Source organism: Hypanus sabinus, chromosome 2 (assembly GCF_030144855.1).
Source record: "Hypanus sabinus isolate sHypSab1 chromosome 2, sHypSab1.hap1, whole genome shotgun sequence".
NCBI lineage: Eukaryota > Metazoa > Chordata > Chondrichthyes > Myliobatiformes > Dasyatidae > Hypanus > Hypanus sabinus.
This window is the reverse complement of record NC_082707.1, coordinates 191314030-191340652: the sequence shown is the minus strand read 5'-3', so window position 1 is coordinate 191340652 and position 26623 is coordinate 191314030. Positions and strand designations below refer to the sequence as shown.

General features: G+C 42.7%; 1 protein-coding gene across 5 annotated transcripts; it reads right to left on the bottom strand.

Moving 5' to 3' along the window:
- Positions 1 to 58: 58 nt before the first annotated feature.
- LOC132389327 (zinc finger protein 410-like) lies at positions 59 to 23705 on the bottom strand. Of its 5 annotated transcripts, none has more exons than XM_059961848.1 (13): positions 23553 to 23705; positions 22468 to 22588; positions 19622 to 19758; positions 18900 to 19003; positions 18638 to 18688; positions 16380 to 16515; positions 13206 to 13385; positions 12113 to 12278; positions 10201 to 10382; positions 4968 to 5057; positions 3384 to 3506; positions 1133 to 1276; positions 59 to 524 (listed from the first exon to the last, which is right to left on the bottom strand). In XM_059961848.1, the coding sequence occupies exons 4-13, from the start codon at positions 18921 to 18923 to the stop codon at positions 382 to 384; spliced, it is 1239 nt and encodes a 412-aa protein (XP_059817831.1). In that variant the 5' UTR covers positions 18924 to 19003; positions 19622 to 19758; positions 22468 to 22588; positions 23553 to 23705; the 3' UTR covers positions 59 to 381. The 5 variants fall into 5 exon arrangements, with proteins under 5 accessions (XP_059817831.1, XP_059817849.1, XP_059817840.1 ...); XM_059961866.1 differs by having other exon boundaries at positions 16416 to 16515; XM_059961857.1 differs by lacking the exon at positions 19622 to 19758.
- Positions 23706 to 26623: the final 2918 nt, after the last annotated feature.

The window sequence follows — 26623 nt, the reverse complement described above, 5'->3', positions numbered from 1 at the left end:
TTGCAGTCTAGGCCTTTCAGACTGCCAGCGCCTGACGAAGTTCACTGTGAAGCAAGTGAAATCAAACGACCCTTTGTAAACAAACACCAGTCTACTCCTTTTCTCTGTTGCTCCAAGAAAAGTAGTCAAATTTAGATCAATTTCCTCATGCAGGATATCGTCAGGATCTTGCATACACAAGGAAGAGCTAGAATGGAGAAATTATCCAGCAGCATTGCTTTTGATGCTGATTTCTTGCATATGTAGAGATAAATTCATGTCCAAGTTCACATTTTAGTAAACTAGGAAAGAGAGGCAGTCAGACCTGGATCAAAGCAGCCTTGCTCTCCATTTCATGAGGTCCTTTGACCAAAATATAACAACTAGAGGGCCCGTAGCCATTCACTGTATTAATACAGTTACTACTTCCTCATAAGAATGTCCTGCAGTGGCTATGGCGACAAGATGGTGTGGCTGGGGCAGTACCACAATGGACGCTGTAGTTGTTGTGCCAGTAACTAATGGTGAACTCACGGGTAATACTTCTATAAGGAAATAAAAAAAATATATTAGAATATATTCATTACTTCTCAGAGTAGGTGCAGTTTCATCCAAACAACATAGAAATCTGGAATCTCCCCCCTAAGATTTACAGATTAGTTTTGTTTGTCTCATGCACATTGAAAGATACAGTGAAATGCATCGCTTTTGCATCAACAACCAACAGATTGTGTTGGAGGAAGTCAACAAGTGCAACCACTCTTCTGATGACAACACAGTACGCTCACAACTCTCTCACCCTGACCCATACAGCTTTGGGATGTGAGGGGAAACCAGCACACCAAAAGGAAACCCACACAGTCACGGGCAAAAAAGGTACCAATTCCTTTTCGAGAGCATTGAGAATCGAACCCCAATCAGTGATCGGTAGCATTGTAAAGCGATTGCATTAGCTGCTATGCTACCATGCTTTACTTAGTAAGCATGAAGAAAAACATGACTTGTCTCTCAAACCGGAGGAACCAGGGAATAATTACAAAAGTTAACACTGGGTCAACAACAGGATCCCAGGGTGAGAAATGGCAAGCAACCCTAAAGAGGGTGGGTGAAGGTGACAACAGAAAGAACTAGCAGGCAAAAGATTTACACCTACCCTCCTCTGCTCCAAGTACACTCTGTGGTAACACCAAAGGCTGTGCTTCCAGGGCAGATGGTGAAAGCACAGAAGCTGTAGCTATTGAAAATCCTGAAGGCATCTCTGGTACACTTCCCACACCATCGTCAGGTAGGCCATTGGCTTTAGAAAGCACAAAGATGAAAATTATATTAGCATTGTGTACAAAATGTTTATTTTATTTTCAAGGATTTTGTTTGAATCTTCATTCACTCAAAATGATATTGCTGACAATGATCTTTATTATATATTTTCTCACAAAACAGGAGGCCATTTGGCCCATTCAGTCTATGCTGATTCTTAGAGCAATCAATCCTATTCTCTCCCTTGTTTCCCAGCTACCTATTCTCACCTAGCCATTGACACCGCTGGCTTTCCCTCACAAACACTTGTTATTGATGGACCCCTTTAGCGTTATTTATTTATTGAGATAAAGCATGGAATAGGCCCTCCTGGCCCTTTGAGCCATGCCATCAAGCAATTCCCCAATTTAATCCGAGCCAAATCACAGTACAATTTACAATGACCAATTAACATCAACTGCTACGTCTTCGGACTGTGGGAGGAAACCTGAGCACCTGGAGGAAACCCACAGGGTTTTAAATGCAAAAGAGGTGAGGCCTCTCTCATTCATATGTACTGGTTTTGTCCTAGCTTGGAGAAATTTTGGAAAGATGTCTTCATAACGTTATATTCTGAATCACCATCTAGAACCTAACCTTTTAATTGCTTTGTTCGGTTTTTTGGGTGGGACAGATTTACGTCTGAGTTCGACTAAGTGTCGAATATTATCTTTTGCTTCTCTCCTGGCTAGACGTTTAATCCTCCTTAGATGGAGAGATGTTGCCCCGCCCACGCATGCTCAATGGCTTAATGATATTATGTCCTGCTTAGACCTTGAAAAAATTCATTATTCAGTTCTTAATTCGGATACAAAGTTCCATAAGGTCTGGGGACCTTTTATTGAGTACTTTCATAACCTTCCTCTTAACTAAGGTTTTTTTTTCGGTCCCTTGCTTTCAGCTCCTTTTTTTTGGTAGTAGGCATTAATATCTTCTGTTGCTAAATGTATTTACAGTTTTGGGGGTTTGAATGTCCTGGTGTATACTCTCTATATTGCACAATATAGAGACTGCACAAACTCCTTACAGGCAGCAGCAGGAATTGAACCCACCTCACCTGTAAAGTGTTGTGTGCTAACCATCATGTTACCATGCTGCCTTACCAGCCTCCATCTCCACAGCTGCAGCATCACTGTAGCACCTGCTCTAGCTGGTCTTGAAAGAATGTCTTCTTAAACTGGAGGAGTCCTGGTAAATATGCTGACAGCATTGTGGGAAATAGGTCTATTATTGTCATATTGTCAAGCTACAGTGAAAAACTTCATTCTATAGGCTATCTATACAGATCATTTCATTACAACAGTGCACCGAGGTTGAAGAAGGGAAAACAGTGTTTGTGTTGATTGTTTCAAGATTTTGATCAAGGGAACAATGAAGGGAATTAAGGGATTTAGGCTATGTACATTTTAAATTGACATTGGCACAGTGGTCAGCACAAATGCTTCGTGCTGAAGGAATTGTTCCTAAACTCTCTTGACTGATAAAAGTATAACCTCTTTTCATCTCTATCAGCTCTCATATCATCAGGGCAGTGTAATGTAATGTCAACTGGACAAAATAATTTGCCTTTATCAAATGGATGCTTTGTTCCAAAATAGAGTAAATTAAAGGAAAACAAGCACGGGAGCCAGGAATTGATAAAATTGGGACTAGTGGTGTCTAAAATATACTGTCTAGGGAAGGCAAAGGTTAAAGATATTTAACAATGAGCTTTATTTGTCACATGTACATTGAAATATACAATGAAATGTGTTGCTTTGCATCAACAACCAACAGTCTGAGATGTGCTGGTGGTAGTCCACAAGCTTCCAGTACCAACAAATCACTTACCTGAATCCAGAGCTTTTTGGAATGTGGGAGGAAACCGGAGCACCTGGAGGAAACCCACATTGTCACAGAGAGACCACACAAACTCCTTACAGAGAGTGCCAGGAATGGAACCCTGATTTTACAGCTGGCGTTGTATACACACTACCTGCTGTGCTACCATGACACCCCTATTTGTACATGCACCTAATACTCCAAAGTTGGAGATACTTGGTCCAGTAAGTGGAAATATGTTCCCCTTCTTTGCACCCTTTCACATGCCCCTTCGCACCACCACATACCTGCAGCCTCTTCTTGGTCACTGAAGACAAGACGGATATCGTGGCATTTCCGCATGTGGACATTCCTGCTGCCGCTCTGAGAGAACGTCTTCCAGCAAATAGTGCACTGGAAAGGCTTCTCACCTTTAATTCAAATAAATAGTAAATAATGAAAAGGTTTTAATGAATCACTTTCTTCATGATCTTCCTGAGCACTTTCTTCCACCAATTGTTGACAGCATAAATAAAGCACCATACTGTATCTGTTCCAAGTCTGGTGAGAGTATGGACTCATTACTACAGCAGAGGTTGAGACAAATCCTCTAGATGCAGTTAAGTGGGGAGACAACACAAATATTTAATGAAGGGAACAGACAGCAGAGCTGAGGAATGATGGCAGGAGCTTTCAGTGGTTCAGATACACTGTGACAAAGAACAGAAAACACTGGATGCATTATTCAGTAGGTTAGTTAGTATGTGTGTAAAGGGAAAGGTGTCAAAATGGTTGTTGTGATGCATCTAATGTGGTAGTGTTGTATTAGTGCTTGTGCTCTCACTTTCAGCTTCCACCGCTGGCTAGCAGTCTTGCAAAGAGGAGAGCTGAATGTTTAAGTCTCTCCCTGCCAGTACATAGCCTCTCCAACAGCAAACCTCATGAACTGCCTCCTCGCTAGCAACACACAGAAACTGAACTCCTTTTGGACTCAGGCTGAACTACAGAGGATGAAGAGGTCTGGCCCCTGAACACATAGCACACAGGCCCACCAATGTGTACACATACCCTGATGCTTGTGAACAAGATCTCCAGCTATGGGGTAATGGCCCCAATGCCTTGTGGGCAGCTACAGGAGTAAACCCAGACAACAAGTCCGGAGTGGAGCCCCTAAGGCAGCTGGACGTCATTGAACGTCCTCCAATCTGCTCCTGCAGCCAAGTTGGTGCCAAGCTTTTATTTGAACTACACTGGTGAAGCCGAGAGGGGGATCTTGATGACTGGGCATCTCAGGATCTCCATACCTTCCGCCCAGGCTTGTGATGATGTTGATTATCATCCATCGTCCTTCAAGACAGACAGGTGCCAAACACGACCACAAAGAAAATCAAGTCAATGTTTTAAGTCAAAGGCCCTGGTTGCAGGTCCATGGGAGTGGGCAGCTTAAATGGTTTCAATAAGGATTAATTATTCCAAATGGCCTATTTCTGTACTTCTATGACTCTATGACCCATTGTCTCACTGGGAAAGGTTTTTAAAAAACAGGCACCTTTCAGCTGCACGGTAAAAGCATGTATAGGGTGAACCCGGGATGGGATGGGGATGTGTTGGCTGGTCATATGGGTTAATGGAAGTATTTTAGAAGATGTTTATGCTTCTTAGTTTATGTTAAACATTGAGCCTTGCAGTTCTGTGGGACCATACTTAGGTCAAAGTCAAGGTAAATATTATTATCAAGATACATACATACATAAGTGATCTCCAAGAATTGGAGGTGACCCAACAACAGTTACCTTCCCTTACAATATCCTTCATCATTGCCACCTCGGAGACAATGGATTCCTCTTCCCCGTAACCTGACAGAATGACAGCAAGCACAAGATCTTCCGTACCTGAATGCACGACCATGTGTTTCCGTAGACTGGAGTACTCTGTGAAACACCGTCCACAGCTTCTGGCTGCACAGACAAATGGCTTCTCCCCTGACAAAAGGAAAATATGCCAACAAATTAACATACAGTAGAAATTTCCACAACAGGTTTCTGCACGTGCCAGTGGAATGGAGGAAAATATCCTCTTATTCCATCAGTAAATCACACTGCAGAAACCGCAAAAGCAACTGCTTCGAGCTTTTCCAGAGAACCTAAAAGGTGGAGAGGATCAGAAGCTCTAGTGCACCTTTAAGGTGGAAACAGTGCTAATAGAGGTCAGGTCATTTGCCTATCCTAATAGCTCCACCTCCCCAGATGACTTGATGGTGTGTTGTTTATGGTATTGGCCTTACGCCCAAAACCTCACCAAGACAATGAATTCAAGTGGAAATTATTAGGTTATGACAAAATAATATTACAGCGAGAGAGATGATGGACTTGCATTTCTATAATGCCTGTGGAGCCTTGAAATCTGAAAGTACTTTGAAGACAGAAAATTTCTGAAGCACTTCCACCACTACAAAAACGCAACTTCAGGGAATCACATTCACATGGATAAAAGAACAAGAGGGCTAAGTGGAAAGGGAGGTTTAGATTGATCTTAGAGAAGATTAAAAGGTCAGCACAATACCACAGGCCAAAGGGCCTTTATTATGTTCTGCATTCAGTGACCACTTTATTACATACAGGAGTGGACCCCAGTATGGTCGTCTTCTGCTGTAGCCCATCCACTTCCAGGTTCAACATGTTGTGCATTCAGTGACGCTCTTCTGCACACCACTGCTGTAACACCTGGTTATATGAATTACTGTCACCTTCCTGTCTGCTTGAACCTGCCCAGCCATTCTCCTCTAACCACTCTCATTAACAACGCATTTTTGCCCACAGAACTGCCGCTCACTGGATGTTGTTTTGTTTGCCACATCATTCTCTCTAAACTCGAGTGACTATTGTGCGGTTAGATCACACTTCTTCCCCGTTCTGATGTTTAGTCTTAACAACAACTTAACCTCTTGACCACGTCCACATGCTTCTCTGCATTGAGTTGCTGCCACAATTGGCTAATTAGATATCTGCATTAATGAACGGGTGTACAAGTGTACCTGATAAAGTGGCCACTGAGTGCATATTCTGATTTGCACACAGCCAATTGCTATGGACTGCAATGAAGCAACCAGATAACAGTTTTTAATATTTACTGTTACAGACACCTGAATGGTTCATATTCCTGCATGCATCTTGTGAATCAGGCACCGATTTGGCCTATAAATATCTGGATTCCACATTATGGATTCAAGATTTATTTATCATGTGTGCATTGTAATATACAGTGAAATGTGTCATGTGCATTAACAACGAACACACCCAAGACAGCCCTCAAGTGTCACCAACATAGCAGAGCAACCCAGAACTTAGTAAGCAACAAAACAACAGGAGAACAAGCCCCATTCCTCCCTCCAACCCACACACATACAGTCCTTTAACCCCAGGACAGGCCACCTTCGATCTCCAGTAGACTCAAGGATTTGCAGATTCACTTTGTAAATGTGATGACAGCATGGTAGTTGATTTAGTGATAAAAGATCATTAAACTAAAATAATAACTTGGTGTTGAGAGGGGTAGATGCAACATGATGACTGAGTGTTTCCAACAAAGTGCTTGAAATAAAGAAGCTTGAACCCATGATTCTGAGACGCAAATTCAAATCTTCAACAACTGAGGAATCTGAATTCCTCAACTGTTGTGGAGAATTGACTAATATGGAATAAAAATCTGGGCTGGTGTGGGGGTGGGGGGTGGTAACCTAATTCATTCATGGAAAATCTGCACAACGGTACAAGAATTCAGCATACAGTGGAAAATACAAATTGCAGCCAATACTCTTCCCAAATACAACACCACGCCGACTCCCTAATCAGGCTGTCAATCCAAATGCTGATAGATTCGGTCCCTCAGAATTCCCTCTACTAACTCCCCCACTACTGACGCCAGGTTGACCAGACAGCAGTTCCCCAGCTTGTCCTTTTTAAACAGTGGAACATTCCAGTCTGCTGAGGTATTTAATGATTTGGGTTTAATAACTTGCTGTCACAGATTCACTGCTCTTTTGAAGAAATTCCTCCTCATCTCAGTCCTGAATGGTTTAGCTCTTATGCAAGGATCAAAACCACTGATCCTGGATTCTTCCGCCATTGCATACATACTTCCTGCACCTAGTCCACAACTGCTCGAATGTTTTAGAATATTCTACCCGATACTCTTATAGTTCTTGTAAATATTCTAGCAAATAAGAGCAGAAATGGCTCATCTCCTTGATACAGTAGTCCTACAATCCCAGCAATCAGTATAGTGAACCTTTACTGAACTCCCTCCACAGCAAGAATGTGGTTTTTCAGATAAAAATGCTCGAAGTTTTACACAATACTCGATCCAGTCTCATCACGATACTGTATAATTGCAGCACAGATTCTAGCTCCAATACTTGAATCCTCTCACTGTGAAAGCCAACAAACCATTTGATATCTTAAATCATCCTGTGAGTAGTGCACCCCCACTTCAATTGATTAGCATTCAGATAACAATCTATTTTCCTATTTTTGTCAAAGTGGATAGACCCTCATTTATCCATCTTGTATATACACCTACAAGTATCTGCCGACTCCCTCAATCTGTCTTAATAAACCAGGAGCTTCTCCAAGGATGGCTCTCCCACCCAGATCTATAACATCTGCTAAGTGGTATAAATTCATTTTAATTCCCCAGTCTAAATTGTTAATGTATATCATCAAAGGCTGGGGTCCCAGCGCACATCCTGTGGTGTCTCTTTAGTTGCTGCCTGGCACTTGGAGGGAAAAAAACCTTTATCCGTATGTTTGTCAGAACCATCCGCATTCTCCATCCAGATTGATGCCTTACCATAAATTTTGTACACTAATCTCTTTCATGGAGCTTTATCAAAAACTTTCCAACCAATTTTATCCACAGGATTCCATAAGACCTCGCCACTTCCCAATATAACTCAGAAATATTCTTACTTGAACAGTTCACTAACACGACCTCAATATTTTGCTCTCTCTGTACTACTTACTTTTCCAATTTCTTATTGTAAGTTATTTTTTACGTAGTACACTGCACCACTGTTGCAAAACAACAAATTTCACAACAGTATGTTAGTGATAATAAATGTCATTCTAGTTCTACTTTTGTAATCAATTCCTCCAGCAAAAAGCAGTAACAGTGAGCTTTCATGATTGCTTGCACGACATGCATACTGACCTCTGTGAATACACTGGAACATACACATGCCTCTGTGGCTCAGGGCTCTAAAGCAGACTATAAGACACGAGCAGAATTAGGCCATTTGGCCCATTCAGTCTGCTCTGGCACTCCATCATGGCTGAGTTTCTATCGCTCTCAACCCCGTTCTCCTGCCTTCTCCCCCTAACCCTTGATACTCTGACTAATAAAGAACCCATCAACCTCACTTTAATATTGTTCTATTTCAATAATGTGCTTTATCTTTCCTGCCAAACATGGACAATTTCACATTTTCCACTATATACTCCATTTGCCAGAAGAAGGGAAAGATCCTGTCTAGCTAGCAGTAGTCATAGATAGCCAGTGTCTATTTTCTATGTCGGGGTTAATTTAAATTAGAGGGGATGGGTTTACCATGAATACACGGAGGTTTAAAGGGGTAAAATTTAACCCAAACACTGCATAGTTAACATCTGGAATGAGCTGCTAGAGAAGATGATGGAGATAGAAAATATCTAAGAAGTATCTTGAATGAGCAGGGCACAGCAGGATATAAAATTAGAGCAAGCAATGGTCAACACAGGCACAGTGGGCAGAAGGACCTATGTTGTACACATTTTTTTGTCACTTAAACCTGCCTTTATAAACTCAGGTCCTCTTCACAGTTTATTTCCCTGCCTTGTCTTTACTAATTATATATTCAGTGTCATTACCCAAGCCACCTATACACACTGCTAAGTAATTGGAAAACCCAACACCAATGCCTCATTATTTTTTTGCCAACCTGAAGACACATTGTGCTTGCTACTTCCCCTTAGCCAGCTCATCTTGAATCCATATCAATATATTGGTCCAATGTGACATTTTCCACAATGTTTGATGTGAACCCCCATCAAATTCCCTCTGGAAATTTACCTTTTTCCCTTTACTGATGGCACATTACTTCAGCAAAGAACTCTTTCTCCCAACCTTCAGCCACTACAGCAAAAAGGATAAAACTAGTTTTTTCTCCAGGCAGTTGTGGAAGGCAGCACTTTGAATATTTGTGCATTCTGCATCTGGTGTGATATTTCTTTAGAATCTACCCCACACACAGGATACACTCAAATATCTTAAAACGTAAAAGCTGCCTTTGCGGTAAAATAGCACAGTATGAAGTAATGGGTTCAAAAATTTGTTAATTCGCGGAGCGGATGAGCTCACAGTCTGGAGTGGTACACACTGCTCTCCTGCAGAGCCTGCCTCCTCAACACCAGGCCAACCACACAGCCTTGCCAGAATCATTAGAAATTAACATACACTAACTGCAGGAGTTATGAACTTAGCCCAAACCAATCTCCCCTCCATTGGCCTTGTATACTTCTTGCTGATTCAGGAAAGCAGCCAACATTATTAAGGACCCCTCCCATCCTGATATCCTCTTCTCACCTCCCCTATCAGGCAGAACATAAAAGAGAATCTTTTGATTCTCTTAAATCAAACTTGAGAACATATTACTAGACTCAAGGACAACTTCTATCCCACTGACCTCGTATCTCCCATGGCACAGTAGCATAGCAGCTAGCGCAATGCCTTACAGAGCCAGCGACACAGATTCGATTCCCGCCACTGTAATATACTTGTGACAAAGCCAACCTTTATCTCAATCTCTTTATCAATCTGTCCTCATTGCAACCCTTGCACTACTTTCCTACCTGCACTGCAATCTTACTTTCTTCATTTTATTTAATATTCTATTCTGCTTTTTTTTTTCTTTTACTACCTCTATGTATTTTATGTGTCTGGATGGCATGCAAAATCAAAGCTTTTCATTGTACAAGACGACAGGTTATAGGAGCAGAATTAGGCAATTTGGCCCATCGAGCCTGCTCTGCCATTTCATAAAGGCTGATCCATCTCAGTACTTGTGATGATAATAAACCAATCCATTCATACCAGTGTGAATTCGCATGTGGTTCTTCAAGTTGCCGGCTGTTGTAAACTTCTTCCCACAGTCATCCTCAGGGCAGATGTAGGGCTTCTCTCCATTATGAGTCCTCATGTGCACCTTTAATCTCTGGAGCACGTAGAAACTCTTTCCACATCCTTCCTTTGGACAGGTGAATGAACGGTCATTCCTGCAGAAAGACAGGAATTACTTGGAATAAAGGTAAAAGTTGATGGCCAGGTGTGGCCAATGACTAGGTGAGTATACAGTCAAGTCCAAGCTTGAACATCAAGATGTCCAGTTGAGTTTTAAAACCTTAACTATGTGAATGGGGAGAGATGAAGCTCAAAGAGGAGGAAGCAAAAAGAGAACAGTGAAACTGCTCCCCAGGTACATAGAGAGGAAAGGACTGAAATCTTTCACCAAGTTCCTGTCAAAGGCACCACGAGCCACAGGTAGTATTCCACCCCACCACCAGATTGAAGTGTCTAGTATGTTGGATTAGGCTACATAATTGTTATTTTCCTAGTAGTTCAATTTTCTTAAACTTGTTTATATTTGTATATAATCACTTATATACATGTAACTGTTCAGTAGTGAGTTTTCTAGTGGTTGTAGTTGGCTGTATATTTTTCTGGAAACTTCTTGGTTTCAGTAGTGGGCATCACGTTACTTGAATGAGGGTGGTGGTGGAGGAGAATTGGTTGGTTCTTTTGTCAAGAAAGAAGTGGAGAGCTTTGAGACCTTCCTGATGGGGATAGAAGTATATAGAGACTGCCTCATCATCCATGGTGAAGATGTGGTGGTGAGGGCCAGGGAAATGAAAGTTACTGAGGAGATCGACAGCATGAGAAGTGTCACAGATGTAGGTAGGAAGGGACTGAACCAAGAGGATAGAGAGGAATTGAGGTACAAGAAGAAGAGTTCAATGGAACAGGAACAGGCACAGACCCAGATAGTCTGGTTTATGGATCTTGGGTAGAAAGTAGGAGATAGTAGGTGGAAAAAGATGACCAGACCACCTTTGTTAATTTTTCTCTCTCTCTCAATTCTTTTCCCGAGGCTCTCTTCTTCTGCTCTTTCTGTTCCTTTTCTTTTTCCCACCATGCTTGTCCCCTCATTTTCTTTGTTCTTGTAACACTTAATGACAGTCTCAGAATAGAGTCCTCTTAGAGTGGAAATGAAGAGGAATTTCTTTAGTTGGGAAGTGGTGAGTCTACGGAACTTGTTCCCACAGGCAGCTGCTGGGTCTTTACCTACATTTTAGGCAGAGATCAATAGATTTTTGATTGGTCAACACTTGAAAGGATACAGCGAGAAGACAGACTAGGGGTGAGGGGGAAAATGAATCAGCCATGAAGAAATGGTAGAGTAGACTTGGGCCAAATGGTCTAACTCTGCGCCTAAATCTTATGGTCCTGTGGTTAATAAAATGATCATAAGCAATGAGCTTTATGCCTCATTCTTATCTTTTGCAAAAGCATCAGGAGCCAACGAGTATGCCAAAGGTGGTGGTAGAGCAGATAGCAAAGGGACTCTTCAATAGGCACATGAATATGCCGAGAATGGAGGGAATCAGAATCATATTAAATATATTTGGCATATGTCATGAAATTTGTTGTTAGGTTTGTTGAGGGATTAAATAAATTAAGAGTCATTGGTTTAATTAGTTTACCACAACATCACAAGCAAAGGACCAGATCAAAAATCAGCATTTTCCCTTGTAGATTCACTAACTTGCTGTTCAAGAAGTTATCACAGATGCATTGTAATGATGTCCTCCTCAAGAATACCAGTTCTTGTGCAAGTTAAAGTCCTCCATGACATAGAGCTTGTACTGTTCCATGTTCTATACACATCTGTCAATTTCTCCGTTATTAATCCATAGGAAAGAAAACTCACAGGTGTTCAGAAACTCACTTGTGGGTTTTCAGGTGATATTTCAGGTGGGCGTGCCAGAGGAAGGTCCTGCTGCAGCCTTCATAGGAGCACTTGAGGGTCTTCTCACCCTGCGGAGTCTCTTGATTCACCTCAGTTGGCGCACCTTCCACAGAATCTGCTGCAGCGCAGCTGTCCTCTGGCTCTCCTGGGGAACAAATATCACAGGTTGCAACTAGGGCCTCTGCTATTCAGGGTTGGGCTGCGAGGAGGACAGCTATGGCAATCCTGACATGAACATGCTTCGGGGCCTTTGGACCAGAGGGGAGATCACCACGATCAGTACTTCCTCACTAATACTAAAGGTTGTGAAATACTTTGGGATCCCCACAGAGTCTGAACAGCAGCATATACATTTAAGATTAATATTCTCCCTTTTAAATTTTAATGGGAATGGACAGAAAATCCTAAATTACACACCCAAATTGCTGGAGGAAATCAGCAGGCCACGCAACATCTATGAAAAAGAATAAACAGTCGACGTTTCAGGCTGAGATCCTTCATCAGGACTGGAAAGGAAGGGCAGAAGTCAGAGTAAGGTGATGGGGGGAGGGGAGAAAGGGTACAACGTGCTAGGTGATGGGTGAAACCGGGAGGGGTGAAGTAAAGAGCTGGGAACTTGATTAGTGAAAGCGATAAAGGGCTGCAGAAGGTCTAGAAGAAAGGGAAGGGGGTGGCGCACCAGTGGGAGGTGATGGGCAGATAAGGAGTTAAGGTGAGAGGGGGAAATAGGAATGGGAAACGGTGAAAGAGCGGGGGGAATTATCCAGGTTGACAGGGTGTGGAGGGAGTTCCCACACGCATAATAGAGGGGTGAACACAGAGTAGAAAACTAAGTGGTCAGGGTAAGGAACGAGTGACAGGGAATGAATGAAAGAGGAAAAACAAACGAATCATGAATCCTCTCTGCAAAATCTGTTAAGAGGAATGAAATAGAAGCACTGTATAATCAGAAGAATAAGGTTGAAGAAATTTCAAATTCTCCCTGCTCACTGCAAAGGCTCAATTCTGGGGCAATAAGCAGGTCAGCTGGAGCGAGGCTGGCATGCAAGAAAACCATCAACACCACTGGCACCTTTTGAATGTTTGGCCAGCTGTGCCCTGGTTGCAGCTACGAGGCTGTCGTGTGCCAGTTCCTGAACGCGGAGATACCACGGGGCGCTCCCATCTGCATTTTCACCGGAAGCTGATCTGCTTCCAGCTTCAGGCACCCCGACTTGACTCGGCACCACAGGATCAGAGGCAGAGGAGTCACCTAAAATACAAAGGAGAACTTGCATTTACATGGCACCTATCACACTCCTTGCCCCTTTCCTGAAACACCGCACATAGGCAATGGACTGCATTTGAAGCGCTACCAGTGTTGGATACCCGGCAACTTTACACTCAGCAAACTCCTACAAATAGCAGGATGTTTAGTGAGGGATTACCTATCAGGTAAGACACAGAGTAGAACTCCACCAAGCTTTAATATGGTCCCACAGGGCATTTTATATCCACCTGAGGCAGTAGACAGGGCTCCATAAATAATGAGTAATTTGGATAAACACACTTGCATTGCAACACTCTCTTGAATAAGCACTGTTATCAGAGCAACACACAAAATAACCCATAATTTGCAGAAGAATCATTGATTTTAAAATAAATGAAAGCAAAAGGTCAATCCACAGCTTTGGGGGGGGGGGGGGTAGGAGGAAGGACACGTGGCAAGGCACAGGTAGCCAGGGTGGTGAAGAAGGTGTTTGGTGTACTTATATTCAGTATCCTGACCAATGGAAGGCAAGAGTTGGGATGTCATACAACAGCTATATAAAGTGTTGTTAAGACCACATTTGGAGGACTGCGTATAATTCTAGTCACCCTGCTACAGAAAGGATGTCCCTAAATTGGTGAAGGCGCTAAAAAGACTTACAAAGATGTTACCAGTACTAAGAGACTCAGACTTTTATTCCATCCCAACACCCTCCGGAGCTCAAGAGGCTAAGTGTTGATCTTATAGGTGGTTTGACCTTCAAGTGGCATCTACCTGGATGGTCAAAGTCTTTTTCTCAGGGTTGGCAAGTCCAAAATTAGAGGGTATAGATTTAAAAGAGATCTGAAGTTCACCATTTTCCCAACAGAGATTGGTGAGTAAACGGAACAAGCTGTGTGAGCAAATGCTGAAGGCGAGTACTATTATATGGTTTAAAAGACATTGGAAGAGGTATATGGATAGGATTCATTTAGAGCAGGAATTTCCAACAACCTGGGTTCTACTGACCCCTTGCTTAATGGCATTGATCTATGGCATAAAAAAGGTTGGAAATCCCTGGTTTAGAGGGATATGGGCCAAGTGCAGGGAAATGGGACTAGCTCCATTCAGCATTGATAGGTTTGGTCAAAGAGCCCAGTTTTCAAATTGCATCATGCTATAGTAGGAAGTTTACTGCACAATAAAGAGGGTGGATTCACACCAGATTGAGCTGTTCCTGCTTGGAGCTGCACTAATACAAGGCATGTAGACTGGCCACAGCAGAGGAAGGAAATGTCAAGTAAGTGCCAGAGCAAGAGAGCTCCTATTCCTAGTTACAAACAAGAGAAAATCTGCAGACACTGTAAATCCAAGCAACACAGGTAGCAGCATCTATGGGAAAAAAAGTACAGGCAAAGTTTTGGGCCAAGACACTTCTCCTGTTCCTAATCCTAGTGGCTGAGTTCAGAAGAGAATCAGCTGAAACTTGAGTACATATCCCTGGTCTTACTTGGACCATGAGGACATTGGAACAAAATGTGTAAAAGCAGGCTAAAAAAAAAAATAACAAGTGATGCCCTCCTCTCATGAGCACAATTGCCAGCTACTCCAATTTAACATCTGGTCCACCCGCAACAACAATCCTTACAAAGCGAGGACACACTGAATGATGAACTAACTTCCACATTCCTGCTGCCTTTCTACCAATAAAGCAAAGAGATGTGTAACATTATGGGTCCCAGCAGTACATTGCTCAAGACCTTGCTATATTATTTGTCCAAGTTCATTGTCCAGGTTTGTATCTTCTCAAGAGGTACAAGTCTAGACAATGAACTTGAAGAAATATAGTATGTCCCCATCGAATCTTGCCTGTTGTTATTAATGCACCATTCTGACTGGATGCTCAATGGTTTGGTATAGCAACTGCTCTGCCCAGGATCGCAAGAGCCCATAGAGAGTTGCGGACACAGCTCAGCACATCACAGAAACCAGCCTTCCCTCTACAGATTTCTTTTATACTTCTCACTGCCTCAGTAAAGCAGCCAGCATAATCAAAGACCATAGTGATCCTGGACATTCTCTCTTCTCCCCTCTCCCATCTGGAAGAAGGTGCAAAAGCCTGAAAGCACGTACCATCAAGCTCAAGGACAGCTTCCACCCCACTGTTAACAGATTCTTGAACAGACCTCCCATACAATTAGATGGACTCTTGGCCTCCATCTACTTTTTATGACCTTGCACTTTATTGTTTACTTGCACCGCACTTTTTTGGCAGCTTTTACACTTTGTTTTGTTATTGTTTTACCTTTTCCTAGCTCAATGTACTGTAATGATTTGATCTGTATAAATACTTTGCAAGACAAGTTTTTAGTGTACCTTGATATATGTGACATTAATAAACCAATACCAATCAAATTCAGCCCTCAATGCAACAACCACCTGCCAGTGAGGATCACCAGATTACCCAATACTCCCTGCAAAACGTAGGTGGAGGCTTCAGTACATGCTCCAACTACAATCAAGCAACATGCTCACACTCAAAAGTCTTCCAGCATAGGTGGTAAAGAGTTGGTGAATAATGCACCTGGAAAAGTCGGCATCTTCAATAATGCAGCTCAAAGGTAATGAAGAGCTCACAGGATGGTAAAGAAAACATTAAAATTTTAAATGCCTTATCTTTTAAAATAGCAAATTTACCAATAGCAAAATTCATATTTTATAAATCCCAGGTGTACATCTGACAATTAGAAGGCATGCTTAAAGATGGTCTGTTTCACAGAAGCTTTTGATTATAGGCAAGACAATTCAATAGCTAATTAAAACAATAGTCATTTAGTCTCAATGTCAAACAAAGCTGGACTCTACAGCCAAGCAATAACATGGAGAGAATATGTTAGGTGGGATGGGACTAGGAACATTTCTGAACACAGGGCATTCTCACAAGAATAATTAAACAGACATAGACACAACCCAGCATGTCACAAAATTCACACACACACACTTCTCTGTTCCATTTACCAGAGGGCAAGATTGCGTTGTGTATTGCACTCTTACTGGCTTTCGTTGGAGGTAGACATCGGACTTCACCCTGTTGTGGCTCTTCAAACCCTTCTCCCAAGGGTATAAATGTATTCTGCACAAACTGCACCAGCAACTGTAAATAAACCAGGTCAAGACATCAGCTTTGAGATGCAACTCATCACATTTTAGGGGTGGTGTTGCCCAATAAGTGTTAGAAATTAAGACAACCACATGTGATTTTTACATCAAATATCACAGGAGTGAAACATTCTGGAGATAAGTAGGCCAAAAGGGAAGAAAGAGCCTACAAAGAATTTGGACATGATAATGCCTGACAAACCAAGGTCAAATGTAGCCATGAAAAATTAAATGAGTTGTGCATGATGGTGTCATATCAAATCCTACTCCCAAACATATGAGCAGACCTAGGCCAACTTTCTAGTACAACATGCCCTAGAAAAGGTATACATTACTTTTTTGGGTGTACATATATTTTTATTTATAATTTATAGTTTATGGTTTTCACTAAGCCGCTGCCACAAAACGACAAATTTCACAACATATGTCAGTGATAATGAACCTGATTCTAATTCTGATTCAGCTTGTTTGACTAAGATCTTAATGGAAAGGGCATTATTTGATGAAGGGTATGGAAACTCTAAGTCTTACACTCAAATCAATATTGCAGATCATCTGGTCATCATCTTTTTGCATTTCCTGGGATTTCAATAGTCAATGACTTCCAAGATTATTTTCAAACTGCATCAGTAACTTCCAAAATGTTTCTGAGCCCATGAAGCGTTTGGCAACATACCGAAGTTATTTCAGGTCCACACAAGTAATCTTTTATCTTATGAAAAAGACACTGGTGCTTTTACAATGATTCACCATAAATGACACTAGACAAGTAGAGCAAGAGAGCTCCACTCACATTTATGCAGCAACACTTCTCTTCATATTACTGCCTTCAGGGAGGTGGTACAGGAGCCCATTAGCAACAGCTTCTTCCCGATGAGCCCCACCCCACCGTCAGATTTCTGAATGGACAATGAATCCATGTACACCACCTCAATATTTCTGCCCTCTCTGCACTACATATTTATTTTTTGTATATACATTTCTTATTGTAATGCAGTCTTTTTTTGAGATATTGCACAGTACTACTACCTCAAGTTAAATTTCACAACATATGTCAATGATGTTAAACCTGATTCTGATATTAGAAAACAGCATGGCCAATCTGTACACAGCAAGTTCCCACAAACCATGTGGCATTTTTATCAACAGGTATCCTTTTAACTATACTGTCTCAAAATTGAGCAGAACTATATCAGAACATAAATAATAGCAACAAAAGTAGCTTTTCACTCATTCAAGGTTGCTCCACTACTCATCAAGATAGCCAGATAGATACTTTATTGATCCCAAAGGAAATTACAATGTCGTAGTATCATTGCAAGTGCACAGAAATAAATATTAGAAGTAGAAAGAATATAAAAAAGTGACCACAGTCTAACAGGAGGGGTGGGGTCATCACTTTCCCAGCTATAGGTTGACTAATTAAAGAGCATAATGGCTGAGGGCAAGAATGACCTCATATGGTGTTCTTTCGAGCAGCATATCATGGCAGATCTTTCAGCTCAGAATTACCATATCTCTTCATCTCATTAATGCCCAGAAAAAAATCTCCCTTTTCTTCCAACAGCAACGACAATCTTTTGCATCTGCCCAGAGGTTTTACAAGCCTCATTTAACCAGTGCAGGTAGCGAGATGGAGAAACATCTCTACCAAAGGAGGTGTAAAGCACTCCTTCCCTCCATTAGCCTGCAGGTCAGCCTTGAGAATGGTGTAGCACCTGTTTAGCCCCATGATCAAGGTCACGTGAAGCCATGGGGCAGGTGGTGGATGGTCATATAAGCAGCCACTGTGTATCCCAAGTCCTTGTTAAGCAAACACTGAAGAGCATTGATAATGGCTGGGGTCAGCCGTCTTGTAAAGACATGCCCAGAAGAAGGCAATGGCAAACTTCTTCTGTAGGAAACTTTGCCAAGAACAGTCATGGTCTTTGGATCATTATTGCCCACATCATACAACACGGCACATAATGAGGATGGTGAAGACGTTTAACCAGCCTTCACTAAGACATCAAAATGGAAATGATAGGTATATCAAGTGCCGTTTCCTTGATTTTTTTTTTACCTAATAATCTAAGAAATGCAGCATTTTAACGAATTAAAATAGTGTCAGAACTCACCTCAGGTTTGGGTTCTAGTTCATCTGACAACATAGATTCAGCCTCTGATTTCTGTAGAGAAAAGCAGAAACAGATTATCGTGATTGAGCAGAATAGGCAGCTTAGTGTGAAAGCTTTTCCAATGAGTTCCACTCACAATCTCTTGTCATATATCAAAGAAAGTTTTTCTTTTCAAATATTTATGCCAAAGCATCAAAATGAACACACTGCAACTTAAGTGTTATTTCAATTTATATTTCTTTGTTGTTTCAGACAAGCTTACCAACGCAGTCCTTAACTCAATCATATGAGAAGATGTCTTCTTTGGTAAAGCTAGTTGCTAGGAAAGTCTTGACCGGTTCTAGATTTCTTTCCAGAATGTCCTCACTAAAAATTAAAATTAAACATAAGAATTAATGATCTCCAGACCTGGCTGTATTAATGTGATGAAAAGCAGCACATTCATTGAAGCGATGAATACATTTGAGGTTACTCTTCACCTGGATCTGGATCAGATTCAGATTTATTTATCACACGTACATCAAAACATAGAATGAAATGCACCATTTGCGTCAACAACCAACACACCCAAGCATGTGTTGGGGGCATCCTGCAAACGTCACACATTCCTGCACCAATAGAGCATGCCCACAATCTTCAACACAATCAAAGATGGTTGGGGCAGCACAGTAGAGTGATGGTTAGAGTAACACTATTACAACACCAGCAACTTGCGCTCAATTCCCGCCGCTGTCTGTAAGAAGCTTGTATGCTCTCTCCATGACCAGTTTCCCTCCCACATTCAAACGTACAAGTTAGTAAGTTAATCAGTCACAGGCTCATGGGCTGGAAGTCCCTGCTACCGTGCTGTACCTCTAAATAAATAAACCAACCAGGAACAGCACCAGACAACATGCTTCAGCATCACCCTTGCAAAACACCCTCCCCAATGCCCACCGCATCTTAACCAACTAGCAGCTACAGCACAGTGAGGCGCACTCTTACTTCGTGTCAGAAGACTGCTGAGTCAAGCCCCACTTCACACATTCGAGCAGAGAAATCTAGGCCAGTACTGCTTCAGTGCAGTAATGAAGGGCTGTTCCACTACGAGAGATGTAACCTTTCGGTTGAGGTTGCATCTGCTGTCAAAGACGCATTTAAAAGATCACGTTCAAAGTTTGAAGTTCAACTTTAGAGTTCAAAATAGATTTAGTACATATATGTCACCATATACAACCGAGTAAATACAACAAAACACAACAGAATTAATGAAAAACTGCACCCAACAGGATGCACAACCACCAATGTGCAAATACAAAAAAAAAATAACCAGCAATAAATAATAAGAACATGAGGTGAAGCTTCTCAAAGCGCAGCAGTCCTATTCTGTGTCCTGACATTTTCAAAATGTGTTTGTAATCATTGCAGTTTTAGGAGTTCTACTCTGTGTAAATTGGCTTCATTACCAGAGTGACTGCAATTGCAATTTCAATTTACTCTTCTATGAAGTAATGACGATCACAAACACCCATGAAAATAAATTTCTCACCTATTGACAATGAATAATCTCAGGAGACCCAGCAAGTGCAGAGCTAACTGACCTCAACCCGAATAAACCAACCCCGAACGTACTGACAGCAACCTGTGAAATGCATGGATTTTGGCTTGGGTGGGACTGAGGCTTCACTACAATGAAGGGTGGCTGCAACATCAACCTGTTAACACTTCATCTGCATATGAACTGATCCACATGGAACAGACACCATACCTATCAAATACTGAAAGCCCTAGATAGAGAAGATGTGGAGAAGACGCTTCCTATAGAGGAGGGAGGAGGGCGAGTCTCCTCAGAATCAAATGATGTCCCTTTAGAAGAAAGATGAGGAGGATACTGAACCTGTGAAATTCACTGGCACAGATGACTAAGCATTTGAATAAGTCATTGAGTATATTTAAACCAAGGTTGATAGGTTCTTTATTATTCAGGGTGTCAAAGGTTATGGGGAGAAGGCAGAACAATGAGGTTGAGAGGGATAATAAATCAACCATGATAGAATGGCAGAGTAAACTTGATGAGCTGAATGACCTAAGTCTACTCCCATGTCTTGTGGTCTTACAGCCCCAACAATGTCCCAAGGCAGGGCAGGGGAAGGATTGAGAGTGTAGCCATGTACTACATACAGAGCTAGAGACGACACACAGTCGGTAAGCCGTTTCGAGACTAGTTTATTCAAACTTCACAGCGCTGGCATTTAATCCCTAGCGCCCGCACTCTCCGGGCGGAAATGACGTCTGAGGTGCATTACCAAAGTCTCTCCCCGCACGCTGGCTATTTGTGAGCCAGTTCGCCTGCGCAGAAAGTGGGTCGCCACAAGAGAAAGTTTAGTGAGACCAAGACAGACGTAGCTTGAAGTAAGATTCAACACTCATCTGTTCATTTACAGTAATACACACAAAATGGTGGAGGAACTCAGCAGGTCAAGCAGCATCTATGGAGAGGAATAATTAGTCAACATTTCCTGATGAAGGACCTCAGTCCAAAACAGCAACTGTTTATTCCTCTCCATAGTTGCTGCCTTATCTGATGAGTTCCTCCAGCAGTTTGTATGTGGTACTCTGGATTTCCAGCACCTACAGAATCCTTGTGTTTCTGTTTCTTTAACTTTTTGATCCACATTTACAGGACAGCATACTCACAAGAGCTATCAGTCAATTCTTGGATATTAAATTCAAAGTACATTTATTATCAAAGCAGGTATACATTATACATCCTTGAAATTTATCTCCTTACAAGCAGAAGAACCCATTCAAAAAAAACCCACTATCAAACACCCAATGCGCAGAGAGAAATAAATAGTGCAAACAATCAAAGTAAGCAAATAGCATTCAGAATTGAAGTTTTACATACAGACATACTTTATTGATCCTGAGGGAAATTGGGTTTCGTTACAGCTGCACCAACCAAGAATAGTGAAGAAATATAGCAATATAAAACCATAATTAAATAGTAATAAATTAATTATGCCAAGTGGAAATAAGTCCAGGACCAGCCTATTGGCTCAGGGTGTCTGACACTCCGAAGGAGGAGTTGTAAAGTTTGATGGCCACAGGTAGGAATGACTTCCTATGACACTCAGTGTTACATCTCGGTGGAATGAGTCTCTGGCTGAATGTACTCCTGTGCCTAACCAGTACATTATGGAGTGGATGGGAGTCATTGTCCAAGATGGCATACAACTTGGACAGCATCCTCTTTTCAGACACCACCGTCAGAGAGTCCAGTTCCACCCCCACATCATCACTGGCCTTACAAATGAGTTTGGTGATTCTGTTGGTGACTGCTACCCTCAGCCTGCTGCCCCAGCACACAACAGCAAACATGATAGCACTGCACCACAGCCTCACAGAACATCCTCAGCATCGTCCGAAAGACTCAAAAGCCAGGATTCACTGTAGCTGGAGCAGGCCACAGCCTCAATTCAGCACAGAGCTGAGTAAACACTGCAGAGCAGTGAGCAGAAACAGCCCTCGCCTCCAGTCCCAACACCTTGACCTTTTCAATCTGCCTGGCATTTAAATCCAGTGAACGGGTACGGGTAACCCAAGGGCAAAACATCAATGATCTTGCAGCAAGCACAGGGGACCAAATGACCCATTCCTGATTCTATTTCTTACTCTCTCTTCTAGGAAACTGCCTGACACCCAAGGACTGGGGAGCATAGTTAATGCACAAGATGTTAATGGGTGCAGACAAGGCTGCATTCATCTTGTTGAACATCTCTATCCCAAATATCACAAGAATTTGACAGTACAGCAGCCATGTGCATAATTAATTTCTGTAAATATGTTACCATTGAATCAGCTTTCATCACCCTTTCAGGGAACTTTTTCCAAATCATCACAACCCACTGTACTCAAAGAAATACTCCTCCTTCGGTTCTCTTCTCAATTCCCTTCCGGTTATTGATCCATCTGTCAGGAGATGCAAAATGTGATCAATAGAAAACTTGGCACTTCAGCACCTTCATTTTAACATCAAAAGCAATCAGAAATCGCTGAATACCAGGGATTACTCCCGTAATTCTAAGGAGACAAAAGAATCTGCAGATGCTAGAATCTGGAGCAACAAACAATCTGCTGGAGGGACTCAGCAGATCAAACAGGAAGGTATTATCAACGTTTGAGGTTTAAGCCCTGCATCATGGACCCCTCATGCAGTTTCAACCTAAAACACTGACAATTCCCTGCCCCCCCACCAACCACTGAGGCGGCTTGATCTCCTGAGTTCCTCCAGACTATTGAACACCTTGGTGCGACCACCTGACAACAGTAGTTCCATAAAACAAAAAAACTGCTCCACAAAGACTTCAGAGCCTCGCGTCATCCCAGAACACTTCACAGTCGAAGAACAAATTCGTCAAGTTTTAAACAAAATGCTAACAAGCTCACAACAACGGCGACGTGACAGCCCCCAGATGATTTGCCTTCATCACATTGTTGGGGTTTAAGCATCAATCGGGACACCTAATGGTCTGTGGAACAGTTGCTGGATCGTTCACATCCACGTCAAATAAACGAGGATGCTCCCTCATACTTTTCACCCGACAGGAGCCACCTCCAACACTGCACAACCCTTTCGGCTCTACATCGCCTGAGCATCTCACAGAGTGGAACGGGAGGGGAAGAAATCTCCAAAATTACACTGAGAGTCAACACGATAAATCCTATTGATGGAGCAGTTACCAACAATACTCGGAGATAAACCTTACTGCGTTAAAGGCAGCAACGAGTGACCTAACGGGGCTCTTAAATCAAGGCTACACCTTTCCACAGCGTTTGTTCCCTCCCCCCGCCACGCTACCGAAACCGCCTTCCGTCCACCCGGCCCCCTCATCGTCGAGAGGCGCAGACCATCCAGTTACCCCTCCGCCCTCACCGAGCTGCCCCGACCATACGTCCGCCCCGCCGAGCGGGCCCGGCGCCACCGTCCACGCCTGCGCTAGAGTCGCAGGACGGCGAGTGCAAACGGACAAACGCTGCGGCCGGCAGCGAACACTCGAAATGCGTTTTCTTCGCCCTTCGCAGCGACGTTCTGGAAGAAGCGTTGGTGCAGAATTCCAGCACTTTGTTGCCCCAGATTCTGGGGATCTGCAGTCTCTTGTGTCTCTACGTTTCCCTCCAGAGATGCAGCCCGACCTGCTGAGTTCCTCCAGCAGCATATGCGTGGCTCAAGCTTTCCAACATCCCATTAAGGGTCTCCTCCCGAAACGTCGACTCGGTATTTCTCTCCACCGGCGCTGACTGTCCTGCTGAGTTTAGCAGTTGGGTTGTTCCGGATTTAAGCAACTGTGGTCACTTGTGTTTTCCTGAAAGAAAGTAGTAAGCTTAGTTAAGTGGACTTACAACATTCTATCCGAGTTGTTTAAGAGTAATTCGTTTCTACACGAACACGTGAGATTCCGCAGCTGCTGAAAAGCCTTGAGCGACAACCACAAAACGCTGGAAGAACTTTGTGGTCAGCCGGCGTCTGTGGCGGGGAACTGACAGTCGACGTTTCAAACTGGGATGCTTCATCAGGACTGGAAGGAAAGGGGAGGGGGAGCAGAAGCAGAATTCTTATATAATTCCTTGAATGATCCCTGCAGTTTCTGGTCAAAAAATAACCGGAAAAGTTTGAAGCCCGTGACGTGTAACGACTGCTTCTAAAATGGATGCAAGGGATATGGAAATACTTGTTTGCTTGTTTGGAACAGTAGTTGACCAGCATCTGCTGGAGGGAGGGAGGGGTTTGCCATTATTTTAGACCACTAGACATGGCAGCAGAATTAAGCCATTCAGCCCTTCCAGTCTATGCTACCATTCCATTGTTATTCCTCTCAGCCCTATTCTCCTGCCTTCTCCCTAAAACCTTTGGAGTCCTTATTAATCAGGAGCCTACCAACCTCCGCTGTAAATATAACCAACAACTTGGCCACAGACTCACCACCCTCTTGGCTAAAGACATTTCTCCTCATCTCTGTTACAAAGGAGCGCCCTTCCAGTCTGAGGCTTTACCCCCTGGTCCTAGAGCCCCCTCCCCCCCCCACTGTAGAAACCATGTTCTCCACATCCACTCTATCTGGATCTCTCACTATTTAATAGGCTTCAATGAGATCCCCTTCATTCTTCTAAACTCCTGCGACTACGGGCCGGGAGCCATCAAACCAGGATGTGCCCTCTTCTAATTACAACAACCAGGGAGGAGGTACAGGAGCCCAAAGATACTTCAGGAACAGATTCTCCCCATCTGCCAACGGATGTTTGCATGGTCAATGAACACTATCTCACAGTGCCTGCTCTCTTCTGTCCTACTTGTTTTACACCAAACAACAAATCTCATCAGCTATGTCAATGATGAGAAAGATGGCTCAGACTCTGTGCGGTTCCTGGATTGCAAATGTCACTGGTAAAGCTGAAAGTGATTGCCCATCCCTATTTGTTCCTGGGAAGCTGTCTTCTTGAAACTTTGCCATTCACGTGGCGAAGGCACTTGTCTAATGATCAAGACATGGGATTCTGCCGATGCTGGAAAATCTGGGCAACACACAGGAAACGCTGGAGAGACAAGGCAGGTCAGGCAGCATCTGTGGAGAGGAATAAACAGTCAAAGTTTTGGGCTGAGTCCCTTTGCTACGTCGATGGTACAGAAGGAGCTGCAGGATTTTTACTTGCCCAAAGCGAAGGCAAATGTATTTCCCAGTGAGAGATGCACGTGTCTTTTTCAACTGTAATGTTACCCAGCTGGCAGATGGTATGGAGGAAGCCGGAGCGTGTTACTGCTGTGCAATTAATTGGTTGTCAATGTGATTTAAGTGGATTATCTGCTCACTTCAATGGAGTTGAGGCCCCATTTTCAGATCTTGATCCTATCTTCTGGGTACTTGAGATTGGTTAATAAGACATAGGAAGACAATTAGGCCCACCAAGTCTACTCCACCATTTATTTGGCTTATTTATTATCTCTCTCTCAACCCCATCTTCCTGCCTTCTCCTTTGATGCCCTTACCAATCAAGAACCTATCAACCTCCACTTTAAATATACCCAGTGACTTGGCCTCCATAGCTGTAAGTGGCAATGAATTCCACAGATTCACCCTCTTCAAGCTAAGTAAATTCTTCCTCGCCTCTGTTCTAAAGGGATGTCCTTGTATTCTAAGGCTGTGCCCTTTGGTCCTGGACTCCTTCACTATAGGATACATCTTCTCAACATCCCCTTTCTCTAGTCGTTTCAATATTTGATACGTTTCAATGGGATCCCCTTTCATGCTTCTAAACTCCTGTCAGTGCAGACCCGGAGCCATCAAACACTCCTCGAACATCAACCCTTTCATTCCTGGGCTCATTCCCATGAACTTCCTCTGGACTGTCTCCAATGCCAGCATATCCTTTCTTCAATAAGGGGACCAAAACTGCTCACAATACTCTAAATGCAGTCTGACCAGTGTCTTATAAAGCCTCAATATTACATCTTTGTTCTTATATCTTAGTCCTCTTGAAATGAATGCATTTGCCTTCCTTACCACTGGTTCAACCCTCAAGTTAACCTTTAGGGAATCCTGCACCATTTCAATCTTTACTAGTCATGGGTGATTAAGAGGCTGGGTGGCTACTGCAAAGTTGGAGTTATTGCCATTGAAATAAATCATTTTAGTGGGTGCAGAAGAGATTAAGTCATAGCAGTAGTTTATTTTCCGTTCCAGATTAAACCGCATTGACACCAAAATTCTGTACTTGATCAGTGCCTTCAGAAGCGCTGGGTAGGTCATTTATTCTCTTACTCATTCGATGATTGTGAGCCGCACAAATGTCAGAAGTAATTCAGTGATTGTCAATGATTTGGCAATGTCAATAATACAAATGAGCCGAAGACAAATATATTATCGGAGTATATATGTGTCCCTCCAAGAAAACCACAACCTTGTTGTTGGGTTTAGATGCTTGCATGCCTCAGTGACCCAGAGGGTTATG

Excerpts from the sequence above, each read along its gene's own strand:
- LOC132389327 (XM_059961848.1), bottom strand. The coding sequence starts at position 18,923 with ATGATTGAGTTAAGGACTGCGTTG. Across the intron at positions 3,507-4,967 it reads ACACATGGTCGTGCATTCAG|GTGAGAAGCCTTTCCAGTGC; the intron begins GTACGGAAGATC and ends TTTGAATTAAAG. Across the intron at positions 1,277-3,383 it reads TGACCAAGAAGAGGCTGCAG|CCAATGGCCTACCTGACGAT; the intron begins GTATGTGGTGGT and ends TGCTTTCTAAAG.